This window comes from Strix uralensis, chromosome 8 (genome assembly GCF_047716275.1).
Source record: "Strix uralensis isolate ZFMK-TIS-50842 chromosome 8, bStrUra1, whole genome shotgun sequence".
Taxonomy (NCBI): Eukaryota; Metazoa; Chordata; class Aves; order Strigiformes; family Strigidae; genus Strix; species Strix uralensis.
The window spans coordinates 7434567-7460808 of NC_133979.1; the positions used below are offsets into that span (position 1 = coordinate 7434567).

Below are 26242 nucleotides of genomic sequence, written 5' to 3' on the forward strand. Positions count from 1 at the left end.
AGATTTTTCTACAGTTAATTTTTGAAGAGCTATCTGAGGACATTACTTGGGGAATATTGTTGTATACAGTAAACTTGTCTACTGAGTCCATTTTTACGATTCAGCAGTGGTATGAATTTTACTTTCCAGACCACTGCTTTTAAGGGGTTTTAGACACCAAAACTCAACTGGGGACTAAAAGACAAGGACTCAGTTGAAATAATGGGATTATTGCACATTACAATTACCTCGCTCAGCTACTAAAAGTGACTCTACAGGTTTTATCCTCTGCTTCTCTTGCAAATTGTCCAATAAATTAATGATGAAATTGAACTCGGCAACTATTCTCAAGTTGTATCAGCCTTCAAAGTAAATAATTCAATGTAAGTCCTGAAAAAGGATTTATGTTTTGCACAGTTGCCTTTTTTTTTCCCAGATGTATCAACTGACCTAATAAAAAATAGGTCCTGTCTGATGCTCTTTATTTCATTAATAGCCTTAGATTGACATGACTGTAAAAAATCATTGCTATGTCTGTTTTACTTGCCACCAGGGGGAGGACTCTGCTTGTTCATCTGGAATATGATTCAACAAATAATAATTAAAAAAACAGTCTCTGATGCAAAATAACAGGGTGCACTGCTGCGATTTCCCAGGCACACTTTTGCAGCAGCTCTGCCTTTGTCTCATCTCTGCAATGAAATTATAGCCTGTGAGATGTATGTCATTTGTCCGTTTCTTTGCAAAATGCTCTGATGTCAGAAACTACATGGTGTCAAAGTAATCTTTAAAAAGTTCTCCATCTAGAGAGATCTCCCTTCAGTGACCAATGCAGGCAATGTACTTCATCTTTTACCTTTCAGACCATCCTGATTCAAAATTACTCTCCTTCACCTTTTCTCATGCATGTTCTCTTCTTCAGCACTTTATGCCTTCCAGACTTGCTACTTTCAAAGATAAAATATATTCCATAATCCTTTTTCTTTTGTTATTCGACTGCCTCCTTTCTCTAATTCTTTGTACCCTCTGTATGTGCAGACATGGCGGGCTGGTACAGCTTCCCCACCCTCCCTTCTACTTGCTCTTTTCTAGACCATGCTTTTGTCCTCTGTAGCAAGATGGAGCTTGGCACTTGCTAGGCTGCTTGGAATTTAGCTGGAGTCTCAGTAGAATATGACACACATGCTGCCACGGCTTGATTGCTAGGGGCAGCTAGTTAACAAGTGTAAAAGCTGCTTCACATCTCTGGATTGCAGGGTAAACTTACTTTTGATCTGTTACTTAAATATTTTTCTACCTGTTAGATTTATACCTGGAAATTTTAGTTGCTAACTCCTAATGCAGATTCTTTATACCCTCCTGCTTTTTAGTCTACATGAGGTGATACTGCTGGCTGGCATTTTCTTCTGTGCAGAGGGATACATCTTGAACCTTCCATCCAACAGGTGCTTTATGTATGTTGTGTAACTTTATGGATGCTAGCAACTCCCCAGGGTTTAGAGGAGCTGCTTACAGGTCAGTGTTTCTTGTAGCTGCGTTTAAAGTTAATTATACACTGCAGCAGCTCAACAGTGTACAGCAACCAAAGCCTCGGATTAGTTTGCCCCCATCAGCTTTGTTTCATGTGCTGCCCATCTGCATATGACTTGCAGAAAACCTGCATACTTACATAACTTTTTTAGTTGCATCCTAGAAATCCCCTGGATTCTCAGCTTCTACTCCTTTTATGGTGGTAAAAAAAACGAAAGACACTTCAAAATTCTTAGTATAGACCCAGGGAACTGCCAGGCCAAATCAATCTCATGTAAACAAACATGTTGTCAGCTATTTCTCCCAGAAACAATCCACAGAGGAAAAAAAACCCGAAGTTAATTAAAGAGTGACTGGATTGCAGCTAGCCATCTGGCTGCCTGGGAGCAGAGGTTGCTTTGTGCACCTGGGGCTGAACAGGCTTTAAGGAAGTGTCAGCTAGAGACTCAGGAAACCTTTCCTTTGCCACGCTTAGCAGCAGGGAACAAAAGTGCAACAACCAAGAATGCTGCCATGGCCAGAATGTGCCCTCTGTCATCCTGGCATGTGGAGTTTAGGAGTCATCTACTTGACATGCACCTTCGTCCCCATGGCTGTTTGTCTGCCATTATACCTAGCCTGTATCAAACTGCTAATGAGCTTCATTCATTGTCCTGACTTACGGGTTGTGTAATGATAGCTCTGAAGTGAGATATTATTAAACCCGTATGAACACAAGGTTATATATCCTTGGAGGTGATGAAACTTTCTGTAACTTTGGGCAAGAGGAGAGGCATTTGCACGTGCATTATGCTGTGATATTTATTTGCAGCTGATGCAGTATTATGCCTGATTGGGTTTGCCCAACTAGAAGAACCACTCCAGGGCTATTCCTTGACAACTGTGGCTATAGGTGGATCAAAACTTGATACTGAGCATGGAGATTCAGAAAGCAATAAAGGGGGAATTACACCGAGCAGAACTCTATCCAGAGAGTGGGATAAAAAGGGGAACTTCACTGCAAGTTCATGCTCATCTCAGAGAAAGCAAAGCCAAAGGATGAAGTTTATCTAAAAATTTGCACCCCACTTCCAGACAGCTGTGTAAGTTGTCTTTGGGACTAACTGGACAGGGGAGCTTACTGTCTGGAGGGAACCAGGAAACAATCATGAAAGTCTGTCAAAATGGTAACAGTCCCTTTGTCTCAGAACTATTTGGCATATTAACTCATTCCCCCTTTCTTCCTCCAAGAAATAGGTGCTGACTTGTTAAGCAGTTTAGCCAAATAAACTCAAGTTTGCTTTTCCTTTCAAAGTTTGTCTAGCGTAAGGAGTGGCTGCACACAGTTCCCAGGCTTGCCATTGTCCAAGGAGCACCACTCCTGCAAGAGGTGGTGATTCACTCCTGCAGCACCAGCCGGTGCCACCATGTCGGCATGCCCAGAGGAGGAGGAATCTCCACTGACAGCTGCCATCCAGCTCCTGTGGCCTGTCACACGCAGTGGGGACAGGGTCCAAGATTTGAGTGATCCTCTCCAGCTGTGACAGATGTCATGGCACAATTTTGAAATAGCTAAATCTGCAGTAGGTTCCTTCAATTAGGGACCCAAAAAAAATAAAAAGAGAAACCCCAAACTTCTCCATTCATAACTATGCTGGAAGCAGGGACTGGCTGACCTGTGCTTACAGCATTCCAGATTCTGACTCAGAACAGCAAGAGAGGCGGTTACACACCACCCCATGCTGGCCTTGGCCCAGGACAGGCAGAGCGGCCCATCAAGCAGCATCCAGGGAACACGCAGGGTATGTCCCAGGTGTGGGATCACCGAGTGAGTGGGTGCTATATAAACAGTCGAGCGTTTTTGAGCTGTTCCCATGTTCTGCTTTCCTCTGACCAACGCAAATGTCTCCTCCTCCATTTCTTGTGTCCCTGCCATGGTGTGGGGGATGAAGGGCAGAGAACTTCCTAGAGTTTTCCCCTTCTAGAAAGGGCACGATCCCATTGCTGCCACTCCAAGCCAGGGCAAGGGAGTGAAGACCCACTGGAGCTGCAGGAGGAGCTGGGGCAGGGCTGAAGGGGCAGGACAGTCTGGACTAAATTTGGTTAAGGCTGTAGGTAACTGGTTGCTGGTTAGAGATTGTTTGTTGAAATATACTCATTTTTGGACCATTTTGCATATGCTCAGTATGGTGTAGGTAGACATGCTGCAGAAATATTAGTTGATAAGAACTGCAGAGGTTCTCCCCGCTTTTGGAGTGTGTTTCAGGACACAACATTAAATTTGTGCATTAAAGAAGCTGCTTTGGCAGCACAGTCAAATTTAGATGTCACTTTATTGTGCTGTTTCTAATATTATGAACAGTTTTCAAAATCCCATTTGTAAGGATTTTGGCGCATTAGCCCTGTTAAAGAAAATGAAATTCGTGCACATCTTGAGGACACAGCATGAGGCATACATGCTGTTTATTCCACACTGAAGTGAAGAAGCATCTGGGTGAGTGCTACCTACTCAAATAAAACGGATTTTGTTTTCTCCTTATGGTTGGCATGTTTTCACCTAGCTTGCCTGGACAACAGCTGGTAATGAGCTGAAACCACTGCTCTGTGTGCAAACTGTGCTTCTTTGGGATACAATTTTGTCTATGTATTCCCAATGCTTATCGTGAGCTTAGACGATGAGTCTCTTAGACTCAGGGTCATTAGTATTATTACTACTTACATCATCGCATATAGCAGACCATCATCCTTGATTTAAATGCTTTGGCACTGCTCTTGCTTTAGTAGTAAATAAATCAATAAATAAAATACTGGTTTTAGAAAAGAGAGAACTGAAAAGATTAAAATTGTTTCCTTAGATCAATTGCATGGTGTGATGATGCAGTAACTTGAACTAGAAACATTGGGAGAGTAGTAGAGTATGCACGTTGTGCTTGATAAATGTGCTCGCATGACTGCTGTGAGAGAGTGAGACAGATTCACATGTCAGAAAACAAGATAAAGCAAAACATCTGCTCTTCCCTTTCACCTCCTTGGGCTTGTGGGAGATCTCTCCTGTTCCATCATCTATAAATCTAAAATAATACAGACCCCTCTCACTGGAAGTTGTGTAAGCAACCCACGACTGTACAATGTTAAGTCCTGGAGGGGAAGGAGAGCTAACAATATTCACTCCATAAATTATAGAAATGTGGCTAAACAAAATGATAGACAGAAAGAACCACTACAAATTCCCCTGTCTCCTAATTACCTGGGTGCATCCCTCCTTCTTTCACTTAGCCGTGACTGAGAAAGGGCTTGCATATAAACACTGGCATTTCAAGGATGGCATGAAATGTGGAAAAGCCTTTAGAAATTAGTCTGAACAGTGTCTCTGATGCTTTTGGTGGGATCATGGGATGTTAAATCAGGTGACCACTAAGCAGATGCCCAAGTGAGCCTAAGTCATAATGTGCCCTTTGCATCAAAGGTGTAGGCATCTGCCCATGACCACTTGCCTTCCACATTGGTGCTTTGTAGGGCTGTTGGCTAGCAGTGGTCTTCTAGATTGAGCATCCGTCAGCAGACAGAGGGGAAAGCATTATCACATTCACCACAGACACTGTGTTGGGTAGAGTGGAAGTCAAGTTTTGGAAAAGTCAGAGATCACATTTTCCAGAGCAATGAGTGGATTGCAAGGAGCTAAAAAGACTTTTTCAGTTGTCGAGCCTGTTAGACTGTCTTTGAAATAACTATTGCAATAAACCTGGGATTTTGTTTCGCTATCAATTATTTCAAGTTGCTTACACAAAGCTGACACCTTGCTTAAGCTTAAATCAGGGCCTGGCTTATACAACAATTTTAGTTGGGGTCTTGATAGCAAATAAACATTATCATTCTAGATGAGGGTAGAAAATCACTCTGATGCTGGGTAGAATTGTCTCCTGGGCCACCTGGCAGATAGCTCTGGCTTGAATGAAATGGAGAAGCTGTATGGCATCTCTGATCTGCAGTGAGGTGTTCCTCGAAGCTTCTCTGCATCTCTCCTGTGATTGCTCCTAAAAAGCACACCTTGGCTATATGCTAGTTATATAGCACTATCGCTCTCTCTGGCTTTCTACATTCTCACGATTCTTAACTAGTCAACTGCCCTGGGGAAAATGTATCAATAAAAGCAATTTACACACTCCTTTAAAGTGGCTGAACTGTTATAAAGCTAAAGCTTATCCAAGGGCTGGTTGACCTACAAGCCTGTCCAAAGACGGTTACTGGAGATCACCAGATGTGCAAAAAGCTTTTACAAGTAGACAAAGCAATCTCTGTCCTGTCTGGGCAGTGTCCAAGCTGAGTCAAAGTGCTGCCCACCAAACACCATGGCACACCATGAGACTTGGCGGAAAGGGAATGGTGCTTTGGGGGACACGGCAAGGTGCAGTGGCACCTGCACCCCCCAAATTTAGAGCCCTGAGTTCAAAGGTGGACCCTGGAGACTGCTTAGCTAGGCAATGAGAGAAGATAGGAAACCTGCAATTCCGGTATCTTTAGTTGACTCCTGCTTCAGCCTCCCCTCGCAGGGAATCGTCCTCTCCCGGTGATGATCAAGAGCCTTGTCTTTGTACTTAAGCACTTGCTTAAAGCCTGACAGTGGGAAAATGCGCTGCCACCTTTGCTGGCTGTTTGGGGAGCACATCATTAGTTATGTCGGAGACACGTTTGAAAGGCCCATGACTTTGTTCGCTTTCTCTAGGGGATGATCTCTGAAAGCTGTTTTGGTTTCCCAGCAAGGGAGAGGCCACAATCAGGTCTCTGATGTTGAACTTGGGGTCTGTTTGTAGAATTTTAATGCCAATAGGGTCTGCTGCAACCTCTTCATCAGACCTCCTTCAGGAAAGCAACTTAGAGAGATGGCGGCCACCGCCTCATTTTTTTTGTCTTTTCACCAGCAGAGATGTAGTTCCTGATGCCACAGCCACCACTAGGCTTCAGAGTTAACGGTTCTACTGAAGTGAATTCCAGACCGTGTAAAGAGTGCGACAAGAATGACAAATTAGGGTCGCACCTGGGACCGCGGTCCTCTGCCACCGGGGCTCCAGGAACACCTGAGGTGATTCACATCCCGGGAGCGGAGGGCGGGCCCCGGCACGGTGCCCCCGGTGGGCTCGGGCCGCCTGCCTTCCCTTCTGCCATCCTTCCGCTGGCGGCCGGCGGGGAGCGGTGCGGCGCACGGCCGGGACACCCCCCTCAGCCCCCGCCGGGGCTCCCGCCCTCCAGCCCCGCCGTTCCCAACCGGCCACCGCGCCCCGCCGCGGCTCCGCCCCCGGGGCCGCCCCAGGTGCCGGCGGGGGGGCGGCTCCCGCCACGCGAGCAGCGGCCGCGGGACCCGCACGGCTCAGCTCGTCTCGGCTCGGCGCTGCCGCTCCTCCGCCTCAGGTAAGAGCCGCGGAGCCGGGGGGCTTCTTCCCGCCGCGGTACGCGCCGTCGGGGCGCAGCCTTCCCCTCGAAAGTAACGGTGAGGGGGGACGGGCGCTGGGGCGTCACCCCCCCCTCCCCCCTCCCCTCAGGCTCCTGCCGCGGGGCGGGAACCGCGCCTCGCCTCACCTCACCTCACCTCACCACACCATCCCCTCCCGGGGCCCCAAAACTCTTCCCGCCCTCCTCAGCCCCGAGCGTCGCGGTTGTCCCTGGGCTGGGCGGGTGTCAGGAGGTGCCCCGGCCCCGAGGGGCCCCCGCGGGGCGGGCGTCGGCCCCCGGCCTCGGCAGGCACCGACGGGCGGGATGGGTCCTCTGTGTCCCGGAGGTGTGGGGTGAAAGGCAGACCCCCAGGAGCGGCGGGGAGGAGAAGGTGACAGCAGCTATCTCTAAAATAAATATTTATCAGCAACGAGAGGTGATATAATACTGCTTTATCTTTGAAATATCCTGAGTGGCGCGGGGGGAGGCTGGAGACCGGGGCCTTCACGGCTGTTTTCCAGCTGGTGTGTAACCTTTGTCAGGTCCTGTCACCCCGGGCGGTTGTTTTCTGCTCAGTTTGCTGCAGCGCTTAAAACTAAAAAACTGTACGGCGGTAAAACAAACTGCTGGGAAACGCGGGATTTTGTTTCTGTTGTTTCTGGTTTTGCTGCTCTTTGAAGGGGAGAGGCAGGGCTGCGCGGCTTCGCTCGGCGCTGGCTGCTGAGCCCCCACCCGCGGGTGGGCTCTTCGCCGTACAGGTGGAAGGACGGACTCGCAGGCTGGGTGGACGGCCACGCTGCCCCGAAGCAGTAGACAGTGAGCCCGTTACACAGAGCCAAACAGATCAGTCATTGTGATTTTATTCATGAAAAGTAAAAACTCTCCAATTTCTCCATCTTATGCTGCACAAAGTACAAGTGGTCTTTTTGCCATATGTTCTGAGACTATGCATTGTTTTTTTTCCCCGATGTCTCTTCTCTGCTCGCCAGCGGCAAGGCAGTGGCATCTGATGCGCACGGTAGCATCGTGCTGTGGGATCACAGGCGATATTGCAAACACCAGCACAAGCGTTGCCACCTTTTCGCCTCCCAAGGTTCTGTCTTCACGATGTCCTTTCCTTCTTACGACACAGGCAGGGGTATGTTTGTGCTGTGCATCAGGTTGATCTGACCTAAATTAAGACCAACCTGCCAAAAAAAAAAAAAACAAAACCCAACTTCCAACCCCTGGGGCCAGGGGTTACTTTTAACCTGGATATTCCTGTGGCCTGAGACAATATAAGACCGTGGCCTTGGAAGGAGGAAATTCATGGTTCTGTGCACTTCCTTGGTGACAAACCTGGTTTCAGCCTTTCCTGCTTTGTTCCTCATTGCTCACTTCTGACCCAGTGCTGCACTCTCAGCAATGCTAGTAACAGTTTGTGGGGCTTCATAGTAGCCTGGATTAGATCTAGGTTCAGATAAACATCCTCTTTTAAGTGGATTTTTTCCTCACTCTCCTTTCCAAGGTAAAAATGTCAGTGGAACTACAGTCTTGATCTGTGTATTTGAATCTATACCTAGATCATGGGAGCGCTGTATTGGATTATAGTGGGTACAAGATCAAATCCATATGCTGCTGTATGTAAGTGTATAAGTAAAAAGCTTTTATTTCCTGTTATTTGTGCTTGCTATCCTGGAAGTGGTTGTATGTGCATTTACTGAGACCTTGGTGTGATCCCTGCCTTCAGGACTGCTTTATCAGGACAATTTGTAGTATAAGTAAGAAGAGAGGAAAATAAACCAATCTTTAAATCAAGCTTCCTTTGCAATTTTGACAAAACTATTCTGCCTTCTTTGCAGATTCGTTACATTTTCAGTAACAAACTGAGGAGACTTACTAGCTTTAGGTTTTAATAGCAGTAGTTCTTGCTACATCTATGTGTAGCAAAGCAATACATATAGTATTCATTAGCATACTAGTTGTCACTGTCATGTCATAGTCATGTTAGTTGACTTGTGTGTGTTTCAGATAGTTTTTTCCCTACTTTCACGTGATCTGATGCAGCCCCAGATCAAAATGGGCAGGTCACAGCATCGTTTTTCAGGGTCTTGCATCACCTGGCTGGTCGTAGTGCCAGGGAAGGGCACTCACACCCACTTAACCCTCCCCAGTAAGTCCACATCTGTTCTCTGTTTCTAGTTCAGCCCGAGGAAGTATTTTTTTTCTGAGGCAGTTCTCATTGAGACGCTAACATTGAGGAATGCCCTGAACTGGTAATTTCAGGTATGCTTCTTGCTGTAAAAATGTATCTTGTGCTTAAAGTTCTGCAATATTTAGTGAGCTCTTGTAACTGTGTGCCTAGCTTACCGCAGCATGGTGGTATTTGATCTTTGAGGTAAACAATAAGACTTCTGTTTGGAAGTACTAGCTAATTAAAACATGGGAATTGTGAGGATGCTTGTCCTAATCCCAGTTAGCAGGTGGCTTACTTTGCAGCATGGAGAATATCATAGCACAGAGAAACAAAATAACTTGTTCATCACAGATTTTCTGCTTGGAGGAGGAGGACAAAAGGCAGCAAATTAAACTACTTCTGTGCTGCAGAGGCATCCTGAGCTGGCCCTGTCTCCGTGTGGTTCTGCTTTACAGGTGGTTACTACAAGACAATACCAACCTCCAGTCACCTGATTTGGTCAGGACAGCAGCTTGCTTTTACCGATAAATGAAAGGTTTTAGACCTGGTGATGGAGAAAAATCCGTAACTGTCTCCTATGCACTGGTGGAGGGGTGTCTGCCCGAATCTCCATATAGCGTGACTCTAGCTCCAGATAGTAGGAGTTCCACCATGTACCTGAAATCACCTTATCTTCCACCACCATGGGAGGGCATGGTCACGACTTTCTCTGTGGAGGTCTGTATCCCAGTGCAGAACATAGCTGTGCCCTGCCATCCAGCTGGGGAAGGATCAGCGGGGAGTTACACATGTCTTTCTTGGAGCAGAGTTGTTACAGATTTGTCTTGTGTGTTACTCTGGGTGCTTCAGTGTATTCAACAGTGAGATACTCAGAAGTATTTCACTATAGCCAGTTCATTCTCAGAGAAACCGTGGCAGAACTGCAAGGCTGGAGAGCAGATGAGAAGGGGACTGAAGTCTGTTATCTCAGCCAATGTTTGTAACGGGAAGCAAGGACTTTAATGATGGTGAGTTTTGTAATAGTGATCAACCTCTTCAGCTCGCACTGTTCCCTGGAGACAGCACTGGTTTCAGGGTCAGACTCAGCTGGCTGTTCTGTAGGTCTAGAAATTGGCTGGCTCCTGGGGTTCCCAAACTCGATGGAATATTCAGGGAATTGTGGAAATCTCCTCTTCATCCGCTCTTTAGGGCACGAGGAGGATGTAAATCTCTTGTTCCGTGCATCCTCTGGGAGAGAGCTGAGCTGGGTTCAGTTAGTGGCTCCCCTTTAGAAGGGGAGATCTTTGTACTGTTAAATATTTTTCTCTGTATCTTCTGGAGTAGCATGTTTGCCAACAGGCATGGAACTATGTGATGATAAGAGCTGCAATGAAAACACTCATAGAAGAGAGTAAAAAATGTGGGAACTTTTATTTCTTTACATTTTTTGCTGTTGTAGAATTACAGTGACTAATTCCTCCTTCCTGCAAGTTTTGTTGTGGCTCTAAAATGGACTAAAAGGATGTTGAACGTTATGCAGGAAATGGGAGAGGCATGGCTCCAGACACAGAGGGACAATTGGCTTGAGGAAATCTTTCGAACAACAGTCCCAGCCTGCTGACTAACAAAATCTAGTTGTAAAGTTAGAGAGTTGATGGAAAAGGGATGATATCCTCAGGTTTTTGACTTTTGTTCTGCACTCAGCAAATTCTTTGAAGACTTTTTAAAGCCTGTATTCCCAAATCTGAATGGGTAATAATAAATAACTGCCTACATTGTTTAGAGGTTTTTATCAGTGTATATTGAACTCATTTGAAGCATGTGAATTCTGGAACAGCTCCACCACAAGCATCTTCTTGCAAAGACTTCTGGACTCATTAATAAATCAATTTTATTAATCAGGTGCTTACATTTTTAAAGTAATAAACATAGAATTAATTTTCTTTGTTTACACTGTTTAATTATTTTTGTTGTAGATCTATCAATTAGGTCATTTGGATGACACCTCAAAATCAAGTTCTGGACAGTACTGAAGTGCGAGCCAGAGGCTGTCACAGGGAGCAACAGTTGCAGAGGCAGGGGTGTGAGAACAGGACGAAACATAACTGATGCTGAAAAATGTGCAATACTTTGGGCAAGAGCAAGGTGCTGTCTTGTTGCCAAATGAGGTGATTGTCTATTGTGTGAATTGTGAGAAAGGATTTGTCCTTGTTTGATCCAAATTCTGACCTGGAGTAGGTAGCTGCAGCTTGTTATTTACATAAGGTCTGAGTTTGTCCACGTGTTTTGGCAGTCTCCACAAGGCAAGATAATGTAAGTCAAGATGACAAATGGTGGTTTACCCTTGTTTACTGGAGAGGAAATGCACCAGGGACAAAGTTGGCCTTTAGATTATATTAGTCATGAAAAAGAGGACTAAATTCTGTTATGTTTTTCTGCTCGAAATCTGGAATAACTATTATTTTAAGGCAGTTATTTTTGTATAGATGTGCTGTAAGTTGCAGACATTTCCACGTCCTATCGCAGTTTGCCTTTGCAGCACAGTAGACTTTGACCCAGGCTTTGTGCAGAACACCAATGTATACAGATGTATTTCAGCTGCTCCTTGGTTCCATTTACCTTGCTGCCTTTCTGCAGGAGAGGTATAATGATTCCTAGCTGAGGTTTTGCATCCACTTGTAGGATTTATGTAGAACTTTTACTTTAGATTAATTTAGATAATCTCCCTTTAATAAATTTTAAACTGATGGCTCCAAATATCTGCTGTTATCTTAATACCTGTCACTCACTCAAGCACTGCTTCTGTCCTCTTTGTATGCTACAGGGCTTTCCTCTTTACCTTCAGTGAAGGAAGCTCAGACCTTCACACAGCAGCACGGTCATGGTCTAACCTATTAGTTTCTTACATAATATTCTCATTATCCATCCTTATCATAAACATTGTAATCCTTTTGTTTCTATATCGCAGGTTCAACAGTGTGACCACTCTCTTGATTCATATACTCACAGCAAAGCCTCCATCTGTCTCGTGGGTTATAGATCTAAATTGGTAATGATCACTTGCTTGCAATATTTATTAGCAGTTATGTTAACTGCTCATACTTTGTTTTCTGCTTCTGGTAAATCTCTCTTGTAGTACAGCATTTGTATAAGACTCCTTAAGGTCATGGCCTTGTTTCATTTATGGGCTTTATTCTTAAGACAGTATACATTTGTTGTAAAAAAAATTCAATTGGTTGGTAAAAATCTGATTCAGGATTTAATTTAATTCCTGAGAAAGAAAAAAAAACCCACACACTTTTTTTTCAGATGACAGAGCACATAACAGAGTGAGTTTTTAGAATAGAATATTGACATAGAATTGTGAACTAGAAAATTTTTAATGTAGATGCACTTTTTAAGATGTTTTGGGGAAAAAAAACCCCACAAGGTATTAAATCTTGAGAAGAAGTTACACTGCATGTCAGTAATGTGTCTCACAGATTACTGCTAAACTGTAAATATTAGAGATGAAGAAATCTTTTTGTTTAGTTACTTTTTTGTTTATTGCCTACCACATAACTTCCAGAATAGTTTTCATGGTCTTTTAGCATCTTCAGAGCTGTCTACAAGGCTCCTGTCCTAAGTTTCTATAAGAGCCTTTGCATATGTGTGATCTATTTGACTTTAGCACAATGTATTGACTTTAGCACTATGTATGTTTGGGTTTTTTTAAACTTCTACCTTTAGTTAGCTTCATTATTTCTGCTTTTACTAAATGAGTATTTAATAATCTCTTTTCTTCCTTCCACACTCCTCAGTGCCTATGGGTAGCGAGGAGACTAACAGGTACAGCTGTGTTTGTGACTGTGCCCCTTCTCTTGTTGGCTGCTATTACCACTTATTCCTTCTAGACCGACAGTTGTTAACTTCTCTCTCAGTTTTTCTCTGTTGGCTGATCTTGAGCACTGGAACTCAGGAACAGTAAGATGGAAGTAAGAAAAAAGTTTGGACTCTGAAATAAAGGAATGGTTTAACACTGATAGCTCTGTAAGGCAGTAAAATAGTATGTCAGGAGAAACAGCAGAGGCTCAGTTGCTGAACACACACAAAACGAGGCTGGACCCAGCCTGGCGTAGCATGCTGTCATGAGATCCTTGACTCGTAGAAGTATAGAGGGGCAGTTTCACCCCCATCTTCTCACCTGCCTAATAAAAGAAATCTGTCTGTGCTAGCTGCTGCTGCTGAGACAGTTAGACAGTCACTTTTAAATTGCCACTGGTCCTATATAACAGAAAACGTGTGTAACATGTAAAACATTTCCATTTTGGCTTTAAAAATAAAGCAGTAACAAATATTAAAAGATCTTTTTACTGTTAGAAACGCACAGAACTTGTAATATACAGAATACGCAGGTTCATAACAAGTTGAAATTGCAGTTATGTCTTAGTGTGTAGTTGGAAGTATAAGTTCCATCAGTGTGACCATGTTTCATGGTTAACCAAGGTGACTGACATCAGACAAGGAGACTCTTTTCGAAATTCAGGCTTCTTCCTCGCAATGTTGTGAGACAGAACGGGACGTGAAAATGGCCATGTCTGTGAACAAACCCATGCCAATACAGACGCCCTAAACTTCCAAGGGTAATGATCAGATTTCTTCTTGTCTGTGAGAGGATAGAGAAGAGCAGCCCTCCATTAGTTTGCAGCCAAAACTGTAAGGGCTGGCAACACCTGAAGTCAGCTTTAGTTTTTTTTCTGGGAATAAATGGATGGTAAGATATACCAGTTGATTTCTAGCCAGCACCATCACCTTTAGACAGTTCATGTGCTGCTTTTCACAGAAGTTGTCTGTAGGTTGTAAATACTGCAGAACAGGGGCAGCAGTGACCACTTCTAGTGATTTGTAAGAGCAGTAACACTCTGATGGTTTGTGTTGCACTACAAACCAGTTTGATTCTTCACTGTGATGTTGCTCAAATTAAAAAGCACAGCTGCGTGAAGCATCTATATGACACATTTCAGTGAGTACTGAAAGCAGCAAAGCCTGGTTTCCCATGGAGGTGTCTTAGGGTGATAGGCTTGTTTTTTTTAAACTTCATTAGAGCAAAACAGAAGATAAAGGCAGGAGAGCCACCTTGACTGAGGAACATATTCTTTGGTGGCTAATAAGCTCTGATTAGGATTTTATTGCTTTAGAGCATTTGTAGCATCCTCCTCCTATGTGGTTTCTTTGTCTAATAAAAGACGAGCTCACACTGCAGGCTTTTTCCTCAATAGGGAAATTATAAGGTATCTCATAGCTGCATAACTGCCTATTCTCACAAAACTAGTTGGAAGTGGACGTGTTTGAGACCTTGTTCCCATTGCTAAAGCATATGGGGAAAACAGGTTGTCAGTATTAGTATGCTCTTAGCTACAAAGAAGTGGGCTACCTAGGCAAAGAACTAAAAGATGCAAGGTTTCATACTGAAGTGCTCTTAAGGGCAGTCTGATTGGCAGCTTTTTCTTTTCCTGTGTAATGGGTTTTCTGTAATGTAGCTAAATCTTTCCTGTATAGGTATTTTATTGAGGATTATTCCAAGGCAGTCAAAATGGAAAGTCACAAGCCTCTCTTTTGTACTCTGCATGCCGGTCTTATTTGACTTGGTCTTCTGTAACAAAACCCTAGTTAGTCTGCATGTCCTTGTAAAACAGCAGAGATGCTAGAGTCATCCCAAGCAAAGAGCACATGTAGCTGTGTGCCCAGCAATCAGGGGGTTACACTGCCAGCTAAACATCCTTTCACTAAGGAGAGAATAAAATCCTCTGGGAGCAATGGCTGCGTGAGATGTTCTGACAAGTTGGGCGGACAAGAGCTGCCTGACATCGATGCGTTGTCACCTTTTCCCTCCTGCTGAGGCTGAATCTCCACCAGATGTGGAGGGCCTGCAGGAGATGTGATTTTGTGGACCTTTCTCTCAGTAGCATAGCAACTGCCATCGCTTCCCACCACTTGGTCCCCTCTGCTTAGCTCCCTCAGCAGTGCTGGATTGGGAACTGAAACAACTTTAAAAACAGCCCTGCAAAACAGAAGTTGTAGGAGGATTTATTTTTAACTGGGATCTCTCTGTTCTCTGAACCAGCTCTCTGCGTGGTCTTCAGGACTGACATAACTAGGGAGCGCTTGGAGCAGGGATGGGACAAGTGGGGAAGAGGAAGGGAGGGGAGGAGAATTGGGAGAAAGGTCTGCTGGTTCCTGGCTTCAGGATTCAAGTGCAAATTCAGGGGCAGCCCTGTGAACACTTTCAGCCCAAACGGTGGTGGAGTACAGCTTCAGTAATGATCTACAATCAGAGGAGTAATTCAGTAATTAGTACTTTTGATTTCTCTCTATTGACCAGAGGAGGGGAAGGAAAAAGTCAAATTTAAGCAAGGGGATGGAATTTTCTTTGAAATTTTTTGTGCTTCGATGCTGCCTCTAATGATTCAAGGAGCCAGCCTGCAGCATCTTCAGTGTAGCACAGTGGCACGCACAGGCCAGTGAGTGTTATGCTTCTATGACAACAGCCCTGCGTTCTGTACAAGTATCATTTGATCTTATTTTCTGCATTGTGCTTCTAACAAAGCTGCTCTAGCTGGCCGCATTCTGTAATTGCTTTTTAACTGAGATCTGAAAGTCACATTTGTAGCCAGGTACACTTTTGATTATAGCAATCTAGGGGGGTTAATAGAAGCAGCAGTGTTTCATTTGAAAGATCAGTTTGGAGTGTGCAGACGGATTCTGCGAAGACAGGGGTAGAAAGAAAATATTGATTCCTGTATGATCAGTGGAATATTTCTTTGTTAAAGGTCTGCTTCCGATTCTTTAAATGACCAGGCTTCAAGTGATGAGGGCATCTCGCTTTTTTCAAGCCTCTGTGAGTGGAATGGAGAGGTAGAGATTTTTAATTTTCTTTTCTTCTTTAGTAAGTGCACATGTGTTCTCAGGGGCATTTGTGGAAGTTATGTATGTGTATGAGGAAGATAAATGACTCAAATAGAGAACTTCTTACTGTCTTCCAGCTTGGTGATGGTACAAATCAACCAATCATCTGGATTCATAATTTTTGCAGCTGAGATTTCTAACATTTGAACTGAGGCAGTGAGTGCCTTGGCCTGAGTGTGTGTGTGTGTAAGTCAGTTGGGTGTTGAATTTTCCATTTGAGAAATTCCTGTTAAGAACCACAAGGCATGAGTAGAAGAGCCCTTTTCTGATACACTGGTGGGAAGGAAATTTGTACTTGGCTTTTCTGGAGTGCTTGCAAAGGACTGTAGTGTTACTGAATAGCAGCTGAAGTTCAGAAGAGTGTGTATCAGAATTGTGTTGTATCCTACAGAGAATTACTTGTGGGAAGATTTTACTGCATTCAGTGCAGCTGTTGACTATTGAGCTACGAATAAAGTTCTTCAGAAACTGTCCTTGTTAATGCAGTCTGTGAACGAAATGCCTGCTGCACCAGCCCTTTTCTGTGTGAGAAAGTTGCATGTGTTTAGTCAGAGATAAACCATCATGCATATTTTACTGAAGTTTAAGCTGAGTTGGTTTTGGTTTGTTTCCCCTCTGTTGGGAATTTAAGTTAAAGTGTTGTCATCCCAATTTATTGCCTTATAGCTGTTTAACTACAGTGAGTTCTGAACTGTTTGTTTTGTTTTGTTTCAGTGGGTGAGTGAAGTCCTGTGCACAGGTGAGACTTGCTAAGAAGGAAAGTATTTGGGCATGTGGTAGACATTGGTGGGAGTTTTATTCACAAAGATGTCAACGAATCTGAATTGAGGGGAAAATTAACTTATTTCTTTGGATGCCAGGGGAAGAGACTTTGGTCTCCACTCAGGGCTTTCTGACACTGCACGCAAGTAGCAGGTGTCCTAGTTTGGTGGATGAGTAGCTGTTGATCAGACCTATGCTGTCATTGCCCCAATTTGCACAACCCCCTAACTGGTTATAAGGAGCTAAGAGCTTTGCTTTTTTGATATGGGGTAGATTTTGAAATGGCATTACAGATGAAAAGTGTGATATATCTGTTAAAAGTTAAATTTTCCTTTTTCTCCTCTCTGTAGTAATTTGGTCTATGTAGTTGTCTTCTGCTCTGTACAAACAGATGAAAAGGGACTTGCCTTCTCCCATGGAATGTCTGAGCTGCATATGTTAAAGCAGCTCAGTGAGTTCCACCGATCTTGATGTTTCAGACTCTGCAGCTGTTTTTTGGTTACTGAATCCAGTTCAGGGTCACAAGAGAAGGAGGGATCTCTGAGGCTGCATCTTTGCCCCTCCCCATCCCACTAACATCCCCAGCTCTAACCTCCCCCATAATCAAAAGGGGTAATTTATCTGTTCCAAATGCTACTTGCAGCCCCACTGAGCCCTCATGTTTTATGCAAGTGCTGTTTATTTTAATTGTAGTCTTGAGAGTAGATAGGTGTTGGATGAATTTGGTTTTCAGCTGAAATTCGTGGTGTTTCATCTTCTCCCATGGCTTTTTTTTTTTTTTTTTTTTTCTTCTTCTGTAAATGTTGAGGACAGAACTTTTCTAAGGATGAAATGGTGGTGGTGCATCTGCTGGAAATGCAGATTTTCCCTAGTAGTCATAAAAGGAAATATTTAGGTTTACCTGACTTGGAGGCTGCTTAATGAATTGCATGATTGGATGCACTGTCAAAGATTTTAGTTCTTGGTTGCAGTACTCCAGTTTATTGGAGCAACAGAAGTGCCACCCTGCCACGGGAGTAAAGAATGCTGTTTCCCTACTAGTATTTGAACAATCTGCAATAGCCATCTGTTATTCTTTTAAACACAAAGTGGTGCAACAGGTGTATTTCTTGGGTTTGGTACTCTTACCAGTACAAGTGGATAATAGAAATGTGAAGCCAGGATTTAAAAGAAGATTTCAAGGTGTGATCCTCTTTAATCAGCAAATGTAGTGGTTATGATATTGGAAAGAAGAGAGATAAGCTAAACATATGGTACACAGTTGAGGAAAACAAATGATGAACTGCTCTTAAATCTGTTCTTTTTCAATGTTTGTCATTTTCTTAGATGGCTTCAGTAATAGATGCCAGATACAGGCAGAAAGATACTTCAGATCAAAATTTTGATTACATGTTCAAACTCCTGATCATTGGCAACAGCAGCGTGGGCAAAACATCCTTCCTCTTCAGATACGCCGATGACACTTTCACACCAGCCTTCGTTAGCACAGTAGGAATTGACTTCAAAGTGAAAACAGTTTATAGAAATGACAAGCGGGTGAAACTGCAGATTTGGGTAAGTGCCAGTGTTTTCACAAATGCTTTATATTAAACCCAGCAAAGATATGATGGTAAAAAATAGCTTGTTTGGAAGTAGATTTTTGAATTAATACAGAATTTGATTGTTCGTAAGTTTTGTGTGGCTGTATCATTTGTACCCCTGCGGTATAGCTGAGTAAGTTCTCTTCGTATTGCTGTCTCACTCAAGTAGTGGGACTCCTGTTATGGCCTTAAGCAGCTGCTCTATGTTCTCAGGAGTCAGTGTACTATTAAACTGCAGCAAACCCAAAGCAGGTCTGGAGCCCTTTAGTAGCCACCGCTTTTTGAGTGGGCACTAGTAGGTGAAGAAATTCAGTGAGCGCTTAATGAGTGAACTCTAGGCATAGATTCTACTATCAGCTTATGTCCTCCACATAAGATACTTGTACCTTCCTGCAACTTCTGTGCCCACTCAGCAGCACCAAGCCAGCTCACGTCATCCATCCAGGATTCTTCAGGGGAAGACAGAGGTATGCTTCAAACCATCTCTGCTGACACAACTTCTTGGTAAATCAAATACGGAGAGAACTTGTGTAGGTAAGCTGGAGGCTCCCGCTGCTCAAACACCCAGTCACGGGACATTTTCAGCCTTTTTGAATTACAGCATCCCTACCTGTTTTAAAAAAAAAGAGTTCTTGAGCTGCAAGCAATTGTCTCAGTAGCTCATGATGTTCCTTTTTATGGAAAGCAAGTGCTTTCTTTTATTCTACTTGCTGGCAAATGACTTAAACCTACAGTGCAAGTGCAATTTTTTCTGATGGTGCTTAAACCCTCTGTGTCCCAGTGAATTAGTGTGTTTAAAAAGCCTAGGCTCAGATTGCTTGAAGTACCATGGGGCTCCAGCTGGAAGGCCAGTTTGCACGATTTGTCTGCTTTTCATAAAAGATCTCAAATAGAAGTTATGAGACTTTTATTCTCTTAAACAATATCAAAGGAGTTAGTTCACTAACTTAAAGTAGCTGTCTACTTAGTTGTTTCTCCCACAAGTTAAAGTTCAGACTTGAAGATGAGTTGAAACTGTGTAACATTGCTACCCAGACCCTGCCCCAGATACAAGTATAGTCTAATTGATCTGTATACACTTGATTTATAGTTAATCTTTAATTATTGCATTTAAATGTATTTAATGTATAAATGCATTTAATGTATTATTGCATTTAATAGTAATCACATTTTTTTATTTATTGTGATGATCTTGAAGAGTCACAATAAAATAGAATCTGAAATGAGGAACTTTAACTGCAACAATATGATTAATTTTATTTCTGTGTTGCTGGGTACAATGTACAACAAATTATTTAATAAAATGTCCTCTTCGTGTCACAAACCTCTGGCATTGAAACTAATGTAGATAACCTGGCATGAAACTGTTTGATTTAATTTAGGGTTTAGGTAATAGGAATGTTTGGACTTCAAGCCCCATAATTAACTAAAGACAATTTCCATCCATTTTGTCTTTCTTATTAGTGAATTTCAAGTTCCAAGATTAAGTTGTGTAAAAGCAGGACAGAAAGCACCATGAAATATTTGGGTTTTTTGCAAAGATACCGGGATTAAAATGAATTAAGCAATAGTTTTAATTAAATCTGTTTGTAGGCTTTGGAGGGAAAAAGGTTTTAATAACCTTAAACTTCTTATGAAAAGAGATGTCAGCTGGATTCCTCAGAGGGTGCTATCTATAGGACCTGTAATGTTAGAGTTACCAACAACACTGTAGATTTAAAATTTATTTTCAATAAAAGGTTCATGTAAGTGTTTGACAGTTTCTAGAGTGACTTGTGCTCTTTTCTTCTCTCTTTCTGTGCTCCTTGCATGCTTCCCTGATGTGAGTCATGATTTAAGGACCTTAACAAAAACATTAAGTGTGTACCTCTATAAAAAACACAGTATTTGAACTTGTTTACCTCCTGCCTGTCCTGAGATTAAACTTGTAATTTCGATGTACAGAGTACACTTAGTAGTAGCGGGGGTCATTAGCATACCAAAACTATGTGTTCCTGTGTGTAGGAAGGAAGAGTTTTCTTACCAACCTGTCTTCCAATTATTTTTTTAAATGATTTACAGCCCTTGTTGAGTTTCTGTGAGTGTGGGACCCTGTGGCTCCATTGAATGCTTTGCTTTTACTTACAACTTTCCAGCTATGTTGACTGTTTTTTAAATTATGCTCCCCCTAAGCTCAATGTTAAGTCTTACCTGAATCACATTTAATGTGAAACTAAGAAGTGAGGAAGGAGAAGGTATAAGCATTTAAATTAATTACTTCAAATGTCTTTATAAAATCCAGAGAGGAGCACTTCTAGGAACCTCTAATGTTCTCTGTTCTGCAGAGCCAGGTCTCTTTCAGTTCATGGGTGCTTGTGGAGCTCTTAAGTGTATGCAGCTGTGACAGACTGGAGATGCTCAAGGGCTGTGTACAAATAACCTTGTTTTGTCCTGCAAATCTCAAGGTGGGGGGGGAAGTTACTATTGCTGTGCTGTTATCCAGAGAGATCAGCAATCAGTGGGACTTTCTACGTTGACTTTGCTTGTGTTGAACAGAAGAGCACAGTATTTGGGCGTAAGACTCCAGCTACAAAATGCTCATTGGGTTTTCTTAAAACTAAGAAAAATTCACGTGGCTTCAAGTGCCAAGCAGCTGCACATAAAGACTAACAGTGTGTTGCTGTATCAGTAAATGTCTTTCTGGCCTGTCTTGTGATTAATATCTCCAGTAGGAATTGATGACCATTTTTAAACTAGAGATCTAGCTTTTGTGTTTGTGCTGAGTTTGAGGAAGTCAGTATTTTGTGAATCAGGATTTGACAAGCTGTCAAATGTAATGATCAAAAAAGAGTGCTGCTCTGTTTAATTTTGATGTCATTAGTGGGCCTTTTGCTTTGTTGACATTAACACCTCAGTCATATGAATTGATATTTTAATGAGTCCTATCAGTTGTGCTAGTGACCTAGCAAAACTGATAGGACTCATATTAAAATATCAATATTCCTCTGGGAAATGGTCTGCTTTGAAAGATGTGAAAGGAGTATCTTGAGTTTGAGAGGAATGGGACATAGCAAAGATACTCATGGTGTTTTTACGGTTGAATGATAGCTCTGCTATTAAAACAAAATTTAAAATGGTCTGGAGAGGGGTTATGTGAAATAATGTTTTGTAGGTTTCTTGGTTTGTTTTTGTTTTCTTTAAAGAACTCCAAGATCAGTTGACTGTGTTTTAATTTCAAGTCTTTCCTGTCTTGTTTAGGAATGGTGGCTCTATGTAAATAGAATAAATTACCTTTACTGAGAAAGTTCATTTTGTAGTTGGATGAGGTTTGGTAGTTTGAACATTTCTAATTTAAAACATTACTTAGGTAAATCTATTCCCGTATTATGTAGATATTCTAATATCTACAGAAATGTAATTCTTGGATTAGAATTTTTTTGTGTCACTGCCATTGGTAATAATACTTCATATGAAAGTATCTCCCTTATGTTATATTTGTTAGGAGCCAATTTATAATATCTCTCTGCGTTTGGGGTGTACATGTGGATTATTTCTTTCTTGACCAACAGTTTTGTATTCCCAGAGTTGCTAATTAGTGATTACTGAAGGAAAGCTGTTATATTTTTCAGCTAGGTATGTTTTTTATTATATATAAATCTCAAAGGTAACATTATTATATTCTTAGCAAATGCATACAGTTTATACTCACTGCTGCGTTCAGGTTGCCTAGCAGCTAGAGAAGGCTACTTTGTCCAGATCCAGATGGAAGCACGGTGAATGAATAAAAGTGATTTGGGTTTTAGGTGAGAGCAATGTGAGATGTCTTTTTTTTTTTCCCCCTTCTTCTGTGCAGTTGCGTGTTTATTGGTGGTAAGTAATAATAACAGCAGAACTCTTAAGCAACTTAGCATTGAGATTAACTGCTGAGGGGAAAACTCTGGTCCTTCAGGCTGGCCCAGTCTAGGTTAATTCCATGAGCATTTTGGGTAGTAACACAAATTTATTGATGGAAAATCATTGGCAATGTTTAGCTCAAAACACTTGCACACCACAACACTTTTGCACACCACTCAATATGTGTTTTGTGTGAGGAATTTCATTACAGTTCCATTATACTTTTGTACAGCACCCTACACAATGGAGTCTCATTTTTGTTGCACATACTACACATAACACACAAACACATATATGGTTAATAATAAGCATAACTAAATACAGGGTTTGGCAGCTGATCTTACAGTCGAAACTACTTTCAACCCCCTTTTTTAAAGGTGAACAGAGGTTAAATTTAACTTCAGGTTAAAAGGCAAAAAGGATGTGATGTTCAGATGGAGACAGCATATTTAGACTGCAGTATGATTTTTCTTTTAAGGTGCTGCTTATCAGATTTAAACTGCTAGGATAAGTATAGCTTTTTCTTTCCCAGTAACAAAAATGTTTCCTTGGCTTAACTGCTGAAACCTGTAGGGGTCTGAGATTAGCTGTAGTGGATGTCTGAAACACGTGTTACAGCTTTCAGGCACAGCTGGGAAGAGGATGCAAAGCAACATCACTCTGGTTTTGTGGCAAGTATCTTTACAAACCGAAATATGACAACTGCTAATTATTCTGAGTGGCAGTTACCATTACAAAACAAAACAAGTGTAAACCAAAATAAAACCCAAGCTGTGTAGCCATCCAGAAGGCAAATATGCAGTGTGTATAAAATTTTTTTTGTATCAGTTGTTGCCTAGATGACAGGATGTTACTGTGCAGCTCACCTCATAGGGAAGGGATTAAAAGAAGTAACACTGGTAACTAAGTTCATTTTTTTTTTTTTTTTTCATTTAAAGGAGGTAAAATTAGAACTCCATCATACTTGATTGTAAATTTTAATTGCACACTTAACCAAAAGCTAATCATGCATTTCAGATGAGAGAATCATCTATTCCCCTGGCATCCCATTCCTATCACGTTTTTGCTAAGTTCCTTATAAGCACTGACTTTAAACTTGAATGCTTGCACAAAACTTATTTCTAAAAAAAGAGATAATAAGGGTTCTATAATTTAATATACAGCTGCAATAGCGGTGGATGTCTCTAAAGGCCTAATGGGCCTGATTCAGCTCAGTATATTCATAGCTGTTGTGAAATCCTCTGATTTGCTGTTTAGACAAAGAACTAAAATGGACAAAGTCATAATAGTGAAAAGAACAGGTCGATCCTTGTAAGAGAGACAAGATTTACATCTTATTTGCAGCATTGAGGACTTACTGGGTCCCAGGAATGAAAATCATCAGGGGTGAACAGACATAAAGCACTACTGATGTTAAAACGCAATGCAGAATATTTGACTGGAGAAGAGATACAGTAACAGTGTCTGTAATTCAGTTCCAAAGTCTTGGTTATATCTCAAGTAATAATACTCCTGCTTTGGGACGAACTTGGTGTTCATGCCACTCTGAATGGTCTTTAAGGTTAGAGTTGCAAGGGTGGTACAAGGGAGAGAAATAAAAACTTAAACAGAATACCCTGGGTGGTTAGTTACTCCACTCACTACTGAATTTGTTTAACAGCCTAAGCTTGCTGAGCAGGGCATTCCTGTGTTTGCAGTTAAACAGTTGACATGGAAGGTTTATTTCTGTTTGCAGTTAATCACCTCAATCCCATTTCGATCTCATTATAAGTCTATGTTACAGTGAAGGCCAAATTCAACTTCAGTCTGAGCTCTGTGTAACTGCTGGAGTTATTCCTGCTTACAGTACTGGATTTACTCACACTGCAAGGTGTAGTATCTCTCTTTGTGCTACATCTTTGCAGAGTTACTACTGTTTGCCCTTGTTTTGTGTATTTCCATAAAATGAAAGAACAATATTGCATTCAGAGGTACCAGGCTGTATCCAGGTGCAGGGTTGAGTGTATTTGTGTTAGTTGATAAAGAGCTGCTGATAGTTCAAAGGTTTGGACCTTTTCTAGAGAAAATGGGCCAATGTTAACCGGTTGTCCAGTAGGAGAAAAGCTGTATGTGGTAAATTTCGAGGGAAATTCTTCAGTTGATATAGTAAGACAGTTAAGCTTTGAAAAGATAAATGGGTTTCTGGCCTCTTGACATTTTGCATTTAATGATTTTTACAGCAGAAATTTGGAATAGATGTTTTGTAATCATTTTACATAAGGTCTTGGAGTCATGTGCCTCAAAACATTTCCCTGTTGTCCTTGTCTTATCAGAATCACCCTTACTATGATTTTATTTCACCATGTTATCCTCTGCATAATGACTAGGTATATTCTATGTTTAAATATGCTTGGTTACATTGTGATCAGTTACGAGATAATACAGTGGGTGGAACTGATGAGTTCTCATAGTATTTGCCTCAAGTGAGCACGTACTTAAACTGTGTCATAAGTTTTTGGTCAAATGAGAAAATATAACTATTTATTGATCTTATTCATATTTATAACTTTCATGCATTGTGCTGTCTACTGCAGTGTCATGTTTATGCAACACTTAAGAGTAAGCTGAATGGGTGATTTTACAGATAAAAACAGGAACCTGAGACCACAAAAACTGGTTTTCAGATGTGCGAAATTGTACCCTGTAGCACAACTGGAGTACCCAGGAGTTTAGCAGTGGGTACTTTGTAGTTTATTTTCTGTTGCCTACCATTTAAGGTCATGTTTATTCATTAAACAGTGTGAACTAAGCTCCCAGATGTTGGGCACCGATTTTCTGTATTTCTGTTGGCAAGGCTATTTTCAGTCATGTGGAGGGAAGGTCGTATGAGTATCCCTGAAGCACCTTTTGATTTGTTAGAGAGGCAAATGAGTGTTCATCCTTCTAGCACAGGGAAAATGATGATGTTATTCCCTATCCACAACATAAAATCATCTGTGGGTTGGTTGTTCTTTTTTTTTTCTTTTAATAACCAGGTCCCCAAAATGACCTCTTATCTGGTTATTGCAGTTAATTGTGCTGAAGCTGCAGTGTAACCTCAGTGTGCTCAGAGATCCACCTGACTGCTGTGTGTATTTCTGTTGGAGGGCAGCAGTGTTGGACTCTGCAGACATGTATGGTGCTGACAGAAGGAAACACTGGTGAGAAGCACCAGAAACTGGACAAAAACGCAGCATGCTCCTGCAGTGTGGAGAACTGGGAGGCCTATGGCTTGCTGGTTAGGTTCTCCCACCTGCAGAACAACATAGCATTTACCAGGAGACACTGATCTCACTTAGATTTCTGGTGAGCCGTTCTGGCTGCCCAGCAAAAATTAATGAGTGGCAAAGTGGGAAACACATAAATCCTGTTTGGGGATAGATATATCTTTCAATAGCAGCTTAGCACCTTGCATTGTATAGTCAGGGCAACTGCAGCCCCAACTGTATCCTAGGCATCCTAGTGTATCCTTCTCTGTTTGTGGCACAGTCCAGGATTTACTGTGTTGCTGAGATGTTCCTCCTTCCAAATGGAGCTGCTGGTCCCAAGTGTTTTACCTAGCTCACACGTGGCATCCTGGGCTTCTGTTCTGCACTTTCATCTTGTTTGAAAAGTTCTCTACTTTTTCTCATTTTGCTTCACATCCATTTCTTTGCTACCTGTATACCAGATACTCACTGCTTTGCTACTAAGTTATGTTAAAAACTGAAACAGGAGGTGGCAAGAGTGTTCGAAACTTGGGGGGAGGAGATGTAAGTGGAGCAGATAAATGTACTACGTTATGAGCTGCTGTGCTTTATTAACTGAAATAACTTCACATGGTATAAGACTCAAGTGATTAAACTTTGTGTATTATTTAAAGAAGGCTCAATGGTGGTATTTTCTCAGCCAGATTCTGGCTGGCTAGTCACTCTGACAAACTGATACCGACATCTGTACCAGTGCTAAAGGGTAAAGTCAGGGAGAGCGAGCAGTGTGTGTAGATACCTGTGTA

The 26242-nt window shown here is 42.1% G+C and overlaps 1 protein-coding gene across 2 annotated transcripts in view; it reads left to right on the forward strand.

Moving 5' to 3' along the window:
* Positions 1 to 6826: 6826 nt before the first annotated feature.
* RAB3B (RAB3B, member RAS oncogene family) overlaps positions 6827 to 26242 on the forward strand; it is a 59592-nt gene continuing 40176 nt past the window's right edge. Inside the window, exons 1-2 of one of the 2 annotated variants that reach the window (XM_074876059.1) lie at positions 6827 to 6894; positions 18104 to 18331. In XM_074876059.1, the coding sequence (XP_074732160.1) occupies positions 18104 to 18331 (228 nt within the window). In that variant the 5' untranslated portion in view covers positions 6827 to 6894. Of the gene's footprint in view, positions 6895 to 7289; positions 7352 to 18103; positions 18332 to 26242 lie in introns of those variants that run through there. The other variant, XM_074876060.1, reaches the window with a different exon arrangement.